Genomic DNA, 15783 nt, shown 5'->3' with positions numbered 1-15783 from the left:
AATAACCTGGAAATGATGATTTTTGTCCACATTAACAAATCCTGTCTTTACGTCTTTAAAATACATTAAAATACTGTACATCGACTTGTACTTCTTTGACGAGGTATTATATCAGCAGCACCAGAGCATCGAATAGTTACTTAACGTTCTAAATGTTGAGATTATTTTTATCGAAATTAAGTTTGTTTTTGTTTAAAATTAAACCTTTTTGTTTAATTAATTTATATAAATAGTTTGTTTATTAAAGGTTAAATTAATGTGTGATTAAAGTCAAAGAACCACCTGTCAATCATAGCCATCGATTAGCTCGGAAATCAATTGGTTCAGTCTGGTGTTTGTTAAATATTAAAGATTAAAAACACGTGTCATTTAGAAGATGCACTTTTGATTAGATTAGATTAGAATAACAGACTTTATTCGACATACTTGAATTTTGAAGTTTAATCATTAAGAAAAAAAAAAAAAAATAGATATATATATATATATATATATATATATATATATATGTTAAATATATATATTTAACATTTAAATCAAGAATACAATGATGTTCCAAACATAAACACTGCTGTTTATACTTCATAAGATGTATCAGTGTTGTTTGATTTCACTTTAAAATAAATGTCAGGTTCAATCATGAAGTCTAGACACTGCCACCTGGTGGTGGGAGGCCATCACTTCGACCTTGATGTTGACTTTATTCTGATACGTTAGACAGTTTGAGGCTAAAATGATTGAAAGTCTACTTTCATTTTTCTATAATAAGGATTATTCCTATTTTAATGTTGAGAAATCAATGTCTGTTTCTAATATTTGTGGTTTTGACTATTTTTATGATTTATTGTTGAGTCTTGTTTTACATCTTGTTATTTATGTCGTATTTGTTTATCTTGTGTTTGAATAATAAACGTCGTCTTTACATAAAAACCCTTAAAAAAATGTATCATGATTCAAACTAAGTTTTATCAGCATTTTTAGAATATCAAACACTACAGAAAAAAATAAATAATTTTAATAAACGATCAAATTAAAAAAAAAAAAAAGATTTATATTTAATATTTAAATATAGAAATAATTAAACTAAATTGTTAATTAAACGTAATTAAATGCTTAAAAACAACAACATTTAGATTAAAAAGAAATGTATATATATAAATATATATATGTAAAATATCTATTATTGTATATATAGTATATATGTATATATATTATTATTATATTTTATTATTGTATTTATTTCTTTTCTTTTCCTGTGATTGACAGTGGTGAACACACTTTTATGACCTTCCTTAACATCATCAGAACTTCATGAAGAAAAAAGTTACCTGCAGGTCAAACATACGTGATCGTCTGAACACGTGAACCATGTGATGATTGAACATGTGATGTGAGAATCAGATTTAAATTCAACTATAATCACATAATTGAAATAGATTTTTACTGAACATTAGAGAGAATGTATTTGTTGGATGTCGACAAAACAAAGAGTTCCCTCATCATCATGTTGTTCTCCTCCTCCTCCTCTTCTTCATTCTCCTCTTCCTCCTCCTCCTCCTCTTCCTCTTCCTCTTCCTCTTCCTCTTCCTCTTCCTCTTCCTCTTCCTCTTCCTCTTCCTCTTCCTTCCCTTCCTCCTCCTCCTCCTCCTCCTCTTCTTCATTCTCCTCTTCCTCCTCCTCTTCCTCTTCCTCTTCCTCTTCCTCTTCCTCTTCCTCTTCCTCTTCCTTCCCTTCCTCCTCCTCCTCCTCCTCCTCCTCCTCTTCTTCATTCTCCTCTTCCTCCCCCTCCTCCTGCTCCTCCTCCTCCTCCTTCTACTCTTCATCCTCTTCCTCCCCTTCCTCCTACTCCTCTTCTTCATTCTCCTCCACTTCCTCACCTTCCTCCTCATCCTCCTCCTCCTCCTCCCCCTCTTCTTCATTCATTCTCCTACTCCTCCTCTTCCTCCTCCACCTCCCCTTCCTCCTTCTCCTCCTACTCCTCCTCCTCCTCCTCCTCCCCTTCCTTCTCCTCCCCTTCTTCCTCCTCCTCCTCCTCTTCCTCTCACTCCTCCTCCTCCTCCTTCTCCTCCTCCCACTCCTGCTCCTCCTCTTCCTCCTCCTCCTCCTCCCCTTCTTCCTCCTCCTCCTCCTCTTCCTCTCACTCCTCCTCCTCCTCCTCCTTCTCCTCCTGCTTCTCCTCTTACTCCTCCTCCTCCTCCTCTTCCTCTCCTTCCTCCTCCTCTTCCTCTCCTTCCTCCTCCTCCTCCTCTTCCTCCTCCTCCTTCTCCTCCTCCTCCTCTTCCTCCCCTTCCTCCTCCTCCTCTTCCTCTCACTCTTCCTCCTCTCACTCCTGCTCCTCCTCTTCCGCCTCCTCCTCTCCTTCCTCCTCCTCCTCTTCCTCTCACTCCTCCTCCTCCTCCTCTCACTCCTGCTCCTCCTCCTCCGCCTCCTCCTCCTCCTCCTCTTCCACCTCCTCGTCCCACTCATCCTCCACCATCACCAGTCGCGGCGTCCTCCTCTTCATCCTCCTCATCTTCCTCCTCCTCATCTTCCTCCTCCTCACCATCACTGTCATCGTGAGCCTGAGGTAAGAATGTAAAACACTCGACAATTATGTGCATTTGATCTTCTGTCGTCTGGAGCTCAAGTCGACAACGAAACCATGACTTTTAAGTGTTTCGCTTTTTTACTCTGAAGCCACGAATCTACAAATGTTACTATTTTATCTTCTATGACATTCATTTTTTACTGCTTTATCCCTTGTGGGGGTCACAGGGAATTTATCCCAGTTTCATTGGGCGACAGGCAGGGGACACCCTGGACAGGACGCCGGTCTGTCTCAGGACACACAAAGACAGACATCAATATCAAAATCAATTCAATTAAAAATCACTTTACAGTTCAAATAACACTTTATAAAAGAAGAGAAACACGTCCCAGATAATCACAGTAGAAACTTTCTTTGAACAGGCAGAAACCTGGAGCAGAACCAGACCCTGTGTAAAAAAATCTTCTAGTCTGTTGCTAGCCTTGGGTGTTAGCATTTAGCGGTTAGCGCCACCTACAGAGATCAAGATGGGTGATTCCCAACCCCTGGTCTGGGGGCCGTTGTTAGCAGTTGTTGCTCATAAAGAAAAAGAACAACTATATAATATTTCTCTGCAGCCAGAATTCTGAGCCGCTCTAGTAGAAGAACTCACATTTATCCTTCAAACTCTTCACTGGCCGCTCTAGTAGAAGAACTCACATTTCTCCTTCAAACTCTTCACTGGCCGCTCTAGTAGGAGAACTCACATTTATCCTTCAAACTCTTCACTGGCCGCTCTAGTAGAAGAACTCACATTTCTCCTTCAAACTCTTCACTGGCTGCTCTAGTAGAAGAACTCACATTTCTCCTTCAAACTCTTCACTGGCCGCTCTAGTAGAAGAACTCACATTTCTCCTTCAAACTCTTCACTGGCCGCTCTAGTAGAAGAACTCACATTTCTCCTTCAAACTCTTCACTGGCCGCTCTAGTAGAAGAACTCACATTTCTCCTTCAAACTCTTCACTGGCTGCTCTAGTAGAAGAACTCACATTTCTCCTTCAAACTCTTCACTGGCCGCTCTAGTAGAAGAACTCACATTTCTCCTTCAAACTCTTCACTGGCCGCTCTAGTAGAAGAACTCACATTTCTCCTTCAAACTCTTCACTGGCTGCTCTAGTAGAAGAACTCACATTTCTCCTTCAAACTCTTCACTGTCTGCTCTAGTAGAAGAACTCACATTTCTCCTTCAAACTCTTCACTGTCTGCTCTAGTAGAAGAACTCACATTTCTCCTTCAAACTCTTCACTGTCTGCTCTAGTAGAAGAACTCACATTTCTCCTTCAAACTCTTCACTGTCTGCTCTAGTAGAAGAACTCACATTTCTCCTTCAAACTCTTCACTGTCTGCTGTAGTAGAAGAACTCACATTTCTCCTTCAAACTCTTCACTGGCCGCTCTAGTAGAAGAACTCACATTTCTCCTTCAAACTCTTCACTGTCTGCTCTAGTAGAAGAACTCACATTTCTCCTTCAAACTCTTCACTGGCCGCTCTAGTAGAAGAACTCACATTTCTCCTTCAAACTCTTCACTGGCCGCTCTAGTAGAAGAACTCACATTTCTCCTTCAAACTCTTCACTGGCCGCTCTAGTAGAAGAACTCAAATTTCTCCTTCAAACTCTTCACTGGCTGCTCTAGTAGAAGAACTCACATTTCTCCTTCAAACTCTTCACTGGCCGCTCTAGTAGAAGAACTCACATTTCTCCTTCAAACTCTTCACTGGCTGCTCTAGTAGAAGAACTCACATTTCTCCTTCAAACTCTTCACTGGCCGCTCTAGTAGAAGAACTCACATTTCTCCTTCAAACTCTTCACTGGCCGCTCTAGTAGAAGAACTCACATTTCTCCTTCAAACTCTTCACTGGCCGCTCTAGTAGAAGAACTCACATTTCTCCTTCAAACTCTTCACTGGCCGCTCTAGTAGAAGAACTCACATTTCTCCTTCAAACTCTTCACTGGCCGCTCTAGTAGAAGAACTCACATTTCTCCTTCAAACTCTTCACTGGCCGCTCTAGTAGAAGAACTCACATTTCTCCTTCAAACTCTTCACTGGCTGCCAGTTTCTTTCAGGATCATTTTAAAATGATGGTTCTTACTTTCTGTTCCTTTTCTTATCTTGAATAAAAACGACATATTTATATGTCATAACATGAACATAAATGTACCAAAAAAAAATAGATTAAAATAGGATTTATTTTGTGTGTGTTTTGTCAAATCTATTGAAAATGTTGCGGCGTATCTCAAACCCTTCAGATCTGATTGTTCTTCACTTTCCTCACCACCAACACAAAAGTTTTAGAAGGTTAAAAAAAAAAACAAGGTTAAAGAAACAATGCGGTCGTAACAGTGACTCACACAAGATGGCGGTCAACGCAAAAATCAATTTAACAGGAAACGGCAAAAAAAATCGATGGATCGCCACAAAAACCACAGGTTGTTTATTTTGCTGCACTTAAGATTATTGATGCACAAAATGGAGGTCGTGGACGGCGAGCGGTGGTTGAAACCACGACGCACGACTTGACGTACGCCGAGGAGTTGATGGTTCGACGGACGTGGAAAAAGAAAAATGCATAATAAATGACGCTGGTCTGGATCTATAATGGGAAACTGTTCCACCTCTGGTTAGACTGGTTGAGTCTCGAGCTCCGACCAGATGTTTCGTGTTCGTCGTCGAGCGTCAGGATCGTTCGCTTTTATCGCCGGAGCCGAAGAGAGTCGACATGAATATTCACGACGCTTTCATCCGTCATGAATTTCAAATGCGGATCAGAGTCGAAAACCAAGGTGTGTTTTGGTTTGTGTCGCAGGGTTCCTGAGCACCGGGGACCAGGCGGCGAAGGGGAACTACGGTTTGCTGGACCAGATCCAAGCGCTGCGCTGGGTGAAGGAGAACATCGTGGCCTTCGGAGGAGATCCCAACCGGGTCACGGTGTTCGGGTCCGGAGCCGGGGCCTCCTGCGTCAGTCTGCTCACCCTGTCCCACTACTCTGAGGGTGAGACGCCACACTTGTACTGTCCCGGTGGACCAGGATGAGACCTAACAGATATCACACAGATAACACTGCAAAACTATAAAATAAACATGTTTTTTTCACTTTTAATACAATCATAAAAGAAAAGAAAATACTTTTATGGGGGTTTAGACGCGAGTGCAGATGCAAACAACAACACAACGGACATAAACGGAATGAAACAAAAGGTTTTAATCACAATAGTTACAAAAAAAACAAAGTTCAAGTGACCATATCACCTCGAACTTTGAACGTACGTACCAGAAAGTGACCATTATAATCTGGCGCCTGTTGCTGCAGGAGAGGTGGCTTTAAGATCTGCCGCCGAGGTTGAGCTGTAGCTGCTGTGGTGATTAAAAAAAAGAAAAGCGCTGGATAAAATGACAAAAAGTAGACTCAGGCACAGGCAGGACAAAAATACTTTGAACAAGAAATCCACATAAAGAGAGAGAATAAAGAATACGGAAAGTGACCATTATAATCTGGCCGAGCTGGAGCGGCAGCTGCTGTCAGAGCAACAGGCGCAGAGGAACTCAGAAAGGACAGACAAAAGGTTCACAATAAAATCAGATGTGAAAAAGGGAACTAAAGTGCACCACGAGAGAACAAAATCTCAAGGAGACTGAAAGAACAAAAAAAGCGGTGATTAAAAAAAAAAAAGCGCTGGATAAAAACGATAAAAAGTAGACTCAGGCACAGGCAGGACAAAAATACTTTGAACAAGAAATCCACATAGAGAGAGAGAATAAAGAATACCTGAAAGTGACTATTTTAATCTGGCGCCTGTTGCTGCAGCAGAGGTGGCTTTAAGATCTGCCGCCGAGGTGGAGCGGCAGCTGCTGTCAGAGCAACAGGCGCCGAGGAACTCGGAAAGGACACACAAAAGGTTCAAAACATAATGAGACGTGACAAAGGGAACTAAAAGCGCACCAAGAGAGAACAAAATCTCAAGGAGACTGAAAGAACAAAAAAAGCGGTGATTAAAAAAAAGAAAAGGCGCTGGATAAAACGACAAAAAGTAGACTCAGGCACAGGCAGGACAAAAATACTTTGAACAAGAAATCCACATGGAGAGAGAGAAAATAAAGAACGAACATACCAGAAAGTGACCATTATAATCTGGCGCCTGTTGCTGCAGGAGAGGTTGGCTTTAAGATCTGCCGCCGAGGTTGAGCTGCAGCTGCTGTCAGAGCAACAGGCGCCGAGGAACTCGGAAAGGACACACAAAAGGTTCACAATAAAATCAGATGTGAAAAAGGGAACTAAAAGTGCACCACGAGAGAACAAAATCTCAAGGAGACTGAAAGAACAAAAAAAGCGGTGATTAAAAAAAAGAAAAGGCGCTGGATAAAACAACAAAAAGTAGACTCAGGCACAGGCAGGACAAAAATAATTTGAACAAGAAATCCACATAGAGAGAGAGAGAATAAAGAATAACAGAAAGTGACCATTATAATCTGGCGCCTGTTGCTGCAGGAGAGGTTGGATTTAGGATCTGCCGCCGAGCTGGAGCTGCAGCTGCTGTCAGAGCAACAGGCGCCGAAGAACTCGGAAAGGACAGACAAAAGGTTCACAATAAAATCAGACGTAACAAAGGGAACTAAAAGCGCACCACGAGAGAACAAAATCTCAAGGAGACTGAAAGAACAAAAAAAGCGGTGATTAAAAAAAAGAAAAGGCGCTGGATAAAACGACAAAAAGTAGACTCAGGCACAGGCAGGACAAAAATACTTTGAACAAGAAATCCACATGGAGAGAGAGAGAATAAAGAACGAACATACCAGAAAGTGACCATTATAATCTGGCGCCTGTTGCTGCAGGAGAGGTTGGCTTTAAGATCTGCCGCCGAGGTTGAGCTGCAGCTGCGGTCAGAGCAACAGGCGCCGAGGAACTCGGAAAGGACACACAAAAGGTTCACAATAAAATCAGATGTGAAAAAGGGAACTAAAAGTGCACCACGAGAGAACAAAATCTCAAGGAGACTGAAAGAACAAAAAAAGCGGTGATTAAAAAAAAGAAAAGGCGCTGGATAAAACGACAAAAAGTAGACTCAGGCACAGGCAGGGCAAAAATAATTTGAACAAGAAATCCACATAGAGAGAGAGATAATAAAGAATAACAGAAAGTGACCATTATAATCTGGCGCCTGTTGCTGCAGCAGAGGTTGGCTTTAAGATCTGCCGCCGAGCTGGAGCGGCAGCTGCTGTCAGAGCAACAGGCGCCGAGGAACTCAGAAAGGACAGACAAAAGGTTCACAATAAAATCAGACGTAACAAAGGGAACTAAAAGTGCACCACGAGAGAACAAAATCTCAAGGAGACTGAAAGAACAAAAAAAGCGGTGATTAAAAAAAAAAAGCGCTGGATAAAAACGACAAAAAGTAGACTCAGGCACAGGCAGGACAAAAATTCTTTGAACAAGAAATCCACATAGAGAGAGAGAGAATAAAGAATAACAGAAAGTGACCATTATAATCTGGCGCCTGTTGCTGCAGCAGAGGTTGGCTTTAAGATCTGCCGCCGAGGTGGAGCGGCAGCTGCTGTCAGAGCAACAGGCGCCGAGGAACTCAGAAAGCACACACACAAGGTTCAAAACATAATGAGACGTGACAAAGGGAACTAAAGTGCACCACGACAGAACAAAATCTCAAGGAGACTGAAAGAACAAAAAAAGCGGTGATTAAAAAAAAGAAAAGGCGCTGGATAAAACGACAAAAAGTAGACTCAGGCACAGGCAGGAAAAAAATACTTTGAACAAGAAATCCACATAGAGAGAGAGAGAGAATAAAGAAGGTACATACCAGAAAGTTATTATAATCTGGCGCCTGTTGCTTAAGGAGAGGTTGCTTTACGATCTGCCACCGAGGTGGAGCTGCAGCTGCTGTCAGAGCAACAGGCGCCGAGGAACTTGGAAAGGACACACAAAAGGTTCAAAATAAAATCAGATGTGACAAAGGGAACTAAAACTGCACCACGAGAGAACAAAATCTCAAGGAGACTGAAAGAACAAGAAAAAGCGGTGATTAAATAACAAAAAAAGCGCTGGATAAAACGACAAAAAGTAGACTCAGGCACAGGCAGGACAAAAATACTTTGAACAAGAAATCCAAATAGAGAGAGAGAATAAAGAAGGTACATACCAGAAAGTTATTATAATCTGGCGCCTGTTGCTTAAGGAGAGGTGGCTTTAAGATCTGCCGCCGACGTGGAGCCGCAGCTGCTGTCAGAGCAACAGGCGCAGAGGAACTTGGAAAGGACAGACAAAAGGTTCAAAATAAAATCAGATGTGACGAAAGGTGCGACATCTCTGTCGGCTATTGTTTCTGCTGCCACCTACTGAGGTATTAGCGAAAAAAAAAGAAGGTTCAAATAGCAGCCCCTGCGTTTTAAAAATTGCATTCTATTAAATCGCGATGTTGATTTTTATCAAACAAATCTTTAACTCTAATCAAAACACACTTTCTTAGAACCAGCAGGATCAAAAAAGATTTTGTGTTCATCGCTCATTGTAACTTATTCTAAGAAACTGAACAATTTGTGTCCACTGGTTGTGCAAAGGACACACGGCGGTCAAAATGGACGCACTTACACTGCAATGAAGAATATGCTGGTTCTCCAAATAAAACCCCCAAAATTCAGAAGAACCAAAAGAGCCCGATGGGGCGAGAGAACATCAGGATTCAGAGGCCGGCGCTGTCGCAAAGACCTGATACTCGTGGTGAATTCAAACTTCCAGAGCTGCTGACGAGAGCAGGAAACACGAGGAGGAGGAAGAATTTGATGTTTGAGTCAATATATAGTCAGTGAGAGGCTTTTAGGAACCAAACCAGACCGAGGGAGATCAGGTCCGTGCATCATCTGAAGCCTCATGAAGCAACGTCAATCCTTTCCCTCTTTTTTAGACCGAGAGTAGTCAGAATCTACCAATACAGTCACAATAATCTAAAATCCAGAGTTCAATATCAATACAAGTCCAAAGCGTCCATGAAACTGGGGAAAAAACAGGATAAACAGGGATAAGAACAATTTCTTTTAATTACTTTATTAAATTGCTCTGAAATCTGGGCGAACGAGAGGTTATGAGAGTCCATTATGACGTAACAATGGCTTCACTCCTCCAGCTGTGATCACACCCGCTTTGTTAATACAACAAGTCCCTTGCTGGTGTGTGTCAATCTACCGCCCGCCTGGTCCTGCGGCGATGTTCTTGAAAGACTTTAGTGACTTCTTATCTTTCATTATTCAAATGGAATCTGTTCTTATTCTTGGAGACTTTAATCTTCATGTTGATGACGTCACATCTTGTTCTGCTAAAGAACTTTTAACTTTAACTAAAGCCTTTAATTTTGAGCAACATGTTTCTGAACCCACTCATCAAAAAGGCCACATTTTAGAATTAAATTGATCAAAGAGAAAATCTCTCCCCCTTTGTTTGGAACCCCTACTGTCTCTGAGCCCATCTCCTCCTCTTGGTCCTCCTTCACTGCTGTATCTTTGGGTGATATTTCAGCACTAGTGAACAAGATGAAACCATCCTCTTGCTCAGATGATGTCCTTCCTTGTAGGCTTTTTATCAAAGTATTTGATGTAATTGGCCCCTGGGTTACCAATATGGTGAACCTCTCCCTTTCCACAGGGGTTTTTCCCAATGCATTTAAACATGCCATTGTGGAGCCTCTGCTCAAAAAACCAGGCTTAGACCCAACTGACCTCAGTCATTTCAGGCCTATTTCTAAGCTCCCTTTCTTGTCCAAGATCTTGGAGAAGGTGGTGTCTGAGCAGCTGTCTTTGTTCCTGGATCAGAGTGACATCCATGAGAAGTTTCAGTCTGGCTTCCGTAAACATCACTCTATGGAGACAGCTTTATTGAAAGTGTCCAGTGACATCTTGATGTCGGCTGACTCGGGTAAATTCACTGTTCTGGTTCTCTTGGATCTGTCGTCAGCCTTTGACACAGTTGATCACCAGATCCTGCTGAGAAGACTAAGGGATGAAGTGGGACTGTCTGGGTCTGTGTTAGAATGGTTCTCATCTTACCTTTCTGGGCGCAGTTTTAGTGTATCTGCCAATCAAATGAGGTCTGAATCGGCAGATCTGTTGTGTGGAGTCCCTCAAGGTTCTGTTCTGGGTCCTTTATTGTTTTTGCTGTACTTGATTCCCCTCGGTAAAATCATTCAGAGATTTCCAGATGTTTCTTATCACATTTTTGCTGATGACATCCAGCTCTACTGCTCTTTTGACCCGACTGAGCCCCAAAGGCTGAACAGCTTAGTCAATTGTTTGCTAGAAATCAAACAATGGCTGAGTGAAAACACTCTACAGCTTAATGTGGACAAAACTGAAACTCTGGTGATTGCTCCTGATGATAAGGTTCCAGGGTTGAGTCAGTACTTGGGTGACTTAGGTCAGTCTGTCAAACTGAGCCTGAGAAACCTGGGTGTTGTATTTGATAAAGACATGTCTCTTGTTCAACACTGCAGAAAACTGGCCAGAAACTGTTTCCTTCAACTGAGAAAAATCTCTAAACTTAGGAAAATGTTGTCGGAACATGATATGGATCTTATAATCCATGCGTTTGTTTCTTCTCGTCTGGACTATTGTAACAGTTTGTTTTCATGTCTTAACAAGAAGGATCGTCTCGTCTGCAGTTGATTCAGAACTCTGCAGCGAGAATTCTGACCCGCTCTAGTAGAAGAACTCACATTTCTCCGATCCTTAAAACTCTTCACTGGCTTCCAGTTTCCTTCAGGATCAACTTTAAAATTCTGGTTCTTACTTTCAGAGCTATTCATGGTCAGGCTCCTCCTTACATCACTGATCTGATCCAGCCTTACACCCCAGCTCGGGCTCTGAGGTCTGTGGATCAGAATCTACTTATGGTTCCACGCACACGACTCAGGACCAGAGGAGAGAAATCTTTTCAGGCTGTTGCTCCTAAGCTTTGGAACGATCTTCTTCTCTCTTTGTGCTTGATGGATCTACTGACTCCTTTAAGAAACATCTTAAGACGTTTCTATTTGTTCAGGCTTTTCCTTGAATTTCTCGAACTCCTGTGTTGTTCTCAGTATTATCTTGATCTTTAAAGTATGTACTTTATTGAGTATTGTTTTGATTGTTTAAGCGCTTTGTGACCCTGGTCTCGAAAAGCGCTATATAAATAAATATTACTTACTTACTTACTTACTTACTTACAATAGAGTCACACATCACAACACACACACTGATGATACAATAGAGTCACACATCACAACACACACACTGATGATACAATAGAGTCACACATCACAACAACACACACACACTGATGATACAATAGAGTCATACGTCACAACAACACACACACTGATGATACAATAGAGTCACATGTCACAACAACACACACACACTGATGATACAATAGAGTCACACATCACAACAACACACACTGATGATACAATAGAGTCACACGTCACAACAACACACACACACTGATGATACAATAGAGTCACACATCACAACACACACACTGATGATACAATAGTCACACATCACAACAACACACACACACTGATGATACAATAGAGTCATACGTCACAACAACACACACACTGATGATACAATAGAGTCACATGTCACAACAACACACACACACTGATGATACAATAGAGTCACACATCACAACAACACACACTGATGATACAATAGAGTCACACGTCACAACAACACACACACTGATGATACAATAGAGTCACACATCACAACAACACACACACACTGATGATACAATAGAGTCACACATCACAACAACACACACACTGATGATACAATAGAGTCACACGTCACAACAACACACATACACTGATGATACAATAGAGTCACACGTCACAACAACACACATACACTGATGATACAATGGAGTCACACATCACAACAACACACACACACTGATGATACAATAGAGTCACACGTCACAACAACACACATACACTGATGATACAATAGAGTCACACATCACAACAACACACACACTGATGATACAATAGAGTCACACATCACAACAACACACACACACTGATGATACAATAGAGTCATACGTCACAACAACACACACACTGATGATACAATAGAGTCACACATCACAACAACACACACACACTGATGATGCAATAGAGTCACACTTCACAACAACACACACACACTGATGATACAATAGAGTCACACGTCACAACAACACACACACACTGATGATACAATATAGTCACACATCACAACAACACACACACACTGATGATACAATAGAGTCACACATCACAACAATACACACACACTGATGATACATTAGAGTCACACATCACAACAACACACACACACTGATGATACAATATAGTCACACATCACAACAACACACACACACTGATGATACAATAGAGTCACACATCACAACAACACACACACACTGATGATACAATAGAGTCACACATCACAACAACACACACACACACACTGATGATACAATATAGTCACACATCACAACAACACACACACACTGATGATACAATAGAGTCACACATCACAACAACACACACACACTGATGATACAATAGAGTCACACAACAACACACACACATACACACTTTAGTTGACCTTAAAGGGATAAGTGAACCTAATCTGACTCTCAGGCCTGGAGAGTCACGATGAAGACTTGAAGGACTGAAACCATAAAACGATTCTGTCGTAGGTCACTCCAGCGACCGACCGAACAAACAAGAGATTTAATTTAGTGCTTCACTTCGGTCCTGCCCGCGGCTCTCGCCTCACCTCGGGGACCTTTTAACGCCGGCGGTCTCTCCGTGAGGCCACAGCTGGACGCCGCTGCCCAAAATGGGCCACGGACTCTAATTATAAACCTGGTCTCCGGCGAACGGTCACGCTCGATCTGCTCATTCAGCTTCGTTAGCATCAAGGAGTTTGTTTGTTGTGTTGCCGCCTCTGCCGCTCCGAAAAAAGACGAGGCGGTCGCACACGACACTTAACCGGTGCCTCGACTACACTTAAGGTCGCTCATGTGGGAACCGGCGGAGACGCGAGCGACGCGGTTTATTTTTAGGCCGCATGAATAAATGAGGCCGTGTTGCTTACACTTACATAGACCTGCAGCTCTAATCCTGTTCCTGATAAATATTGAACGTGGTCATAAATGCGCTGGTGTGTCGGCTTTTTTTTTTTTAACGTGGGCGTGGACGGCGGCGATGTGTTGGTATGCATTTATGCGTGGCGAGCAGATTTCCGCCGAGCACACCCTCATATGTGAACATGCATAATCCTGCGTCTGCACTTTCCTCCCTTAGACGAGAGGTTACGAGAGTCTATTATGATGTAATAATGGCTTCACTCGTCCTCCAGCTGTAATCACACCCCGCTTTGTTTATACAACAAGTCTGTTGGAAGTAGAGACTTTCCGGGATTGAAGACACGCAGTGACAAACCTCCATGCTTGACCAATCACAGCAGAGCGAGTGTGGTTATGGTCAACAAGATTTCATCTCCAGAAAAACAAAGTGTTTTCAGATCATTTTCTAATGTTAATATTTCAATGAAAAGAGAGTTTTGTACAAACACACACTGATGATACATTAGAGTCACACATCACAACAACAACACACACACTGATGATACAATAGAGTCACACATCACAACAACACACACACACTGATGATACAATAGAGTCATACGTCACAACAACAAAACACACACTGACGATACAATAGAATCACACATCACAACAACACACACTGATGATACAATAGAGTCACACATCACAACAACACACACTGATGATACAATATAATCACACATCACAATAACACACACACTGATGATACAATAGAATCACACATCACAACAACACACACACTGATGATACAATAGAGTCACACATCACAACAACACACACACACTGATGATACAATAGAGTCACACATCACAACAACATACACACACTGATAATACAATAGAGTCACACATCACAACAACACACACACACTGATGATACAATAGAGTCACACATCACAACAACACACACACACTGATGATACAATAGAGTCACACATCACAACAACACACACACACTGATGATACAATAGAGACACACGTCACAACAACAAAACACACACTGATGATACAATAGAGTCACACATCACAACAACACACACACACTGATGATACAATAGATTCACACATCACAACAACATACACACACTGATAATACAATAGAGTCACACATCACAATAACACACACACTGATGATACAATAGAATCACACATCACAATAACACACACACTGACGATACAATAGAATCACACATCACAACAACACACACACTGATGATACAATAGAGTCACACATCACAACAACACACACACTGATGATACAATAGAGTGACACGTCACAACAACACACACACTGATGATACAATAGAGTAACACATCACAACAACAACACACACACTGATGATACAATAGAGTCACACATCACAACAACACACACTGACGATACACTAGAGTCACACATCACAACAACACACACTGATGATACAATAGAATCACACATCACACCAACACACACTGATGATACAATAGAGTCACACAACAACACAAAAACGGCGGCGATGTGTTGGTATTCATTTATGCGTGGCGAGCAGATTTTCGCCGAGCACACCCTCATATGTGAACATGCATAATCCTGCGTCTGCACTTTCCTCCCTTAGACTTGTTCCAGAGGGCGATAATCCAGAGCGGCAGCGCCCTGGCCAGCTGGGCCGTCAACTACCAGCCCAGCAAGTACGCCCGACAGCTCGGGGAGAGGGTGGGCTGCGGCATCGATGATAGCACCCAACTGGTGGCTTGCCTGCAGGGCCGGAGCTACCGGGAACTGGTGGAGCAGAACATCACGCCGGCCAAGTACCACACGGCCTTCGCGCCCGTCATCGACGGCGACGTGATCCCGGACGACCCGCAGATCCTGATGGAGCAGGGGGAGTTCCTCAACTACGACGTCATGCTGGGCGTCAATCAGGGCGAGGGCGTGAAGTTCGTGGAAGGGATCGTGGACTCGGAGGACGGGGTCACCGCCGAGGACTTTGACTTCGCCGTGTCGGATTTTGTGGATAGTTTGTACGGATACCCGGAAGGACGGGACACGCTGAGGGAGAGCATCCGGTGAGTCTTTCTACG

General features: G+C 42.4%; 1 protein-coding gene across 2 annotated transcripts in view; it reads left to right on the top strand.

Annotated features, from left to right (window-relative positions):
- Positions 1-15783, top strand: part of LOC148068040 (neuroligin-4, X-linked-like) — a 62746-nt gene that overhangs the window by 12318 nt on the left and 34645 nt on the right. For both annotated transcript variants that reach the window (XM_087803462.1, XM_087803463.1), the window contains exons 4-5: positions 5369-5554; positions 15318-15768. In XM_087803462.1, the coding sequence (XP_087659588.1) occupies positions 5369-5554; positions 15318-15768 (637 nt within the window). The remainder of the gene's footprint in view (positions 1-5368; positions 5555-15317; positions 15769-15783) is intronic.

The sequence above is a fragment of the Callionymus lyra genome, chromosome 12, assembly GCF_982586985.1.
Source record: "Callionymus lyra chromosome 12, fCalLyr1.hap1.1, whole genome shotgun sequence".
NCBI lineage: Eukaryota > Metazoa > Chordata > Actinopteri > Syngnathiformes > Callionymidae > Callionymus > Callionymus lyra.
The sequence above is the reverse complement of the archived record's forward strand: the minus strand, read 5'-3'. Positions and strand labels throughout refer to the sequence as shown.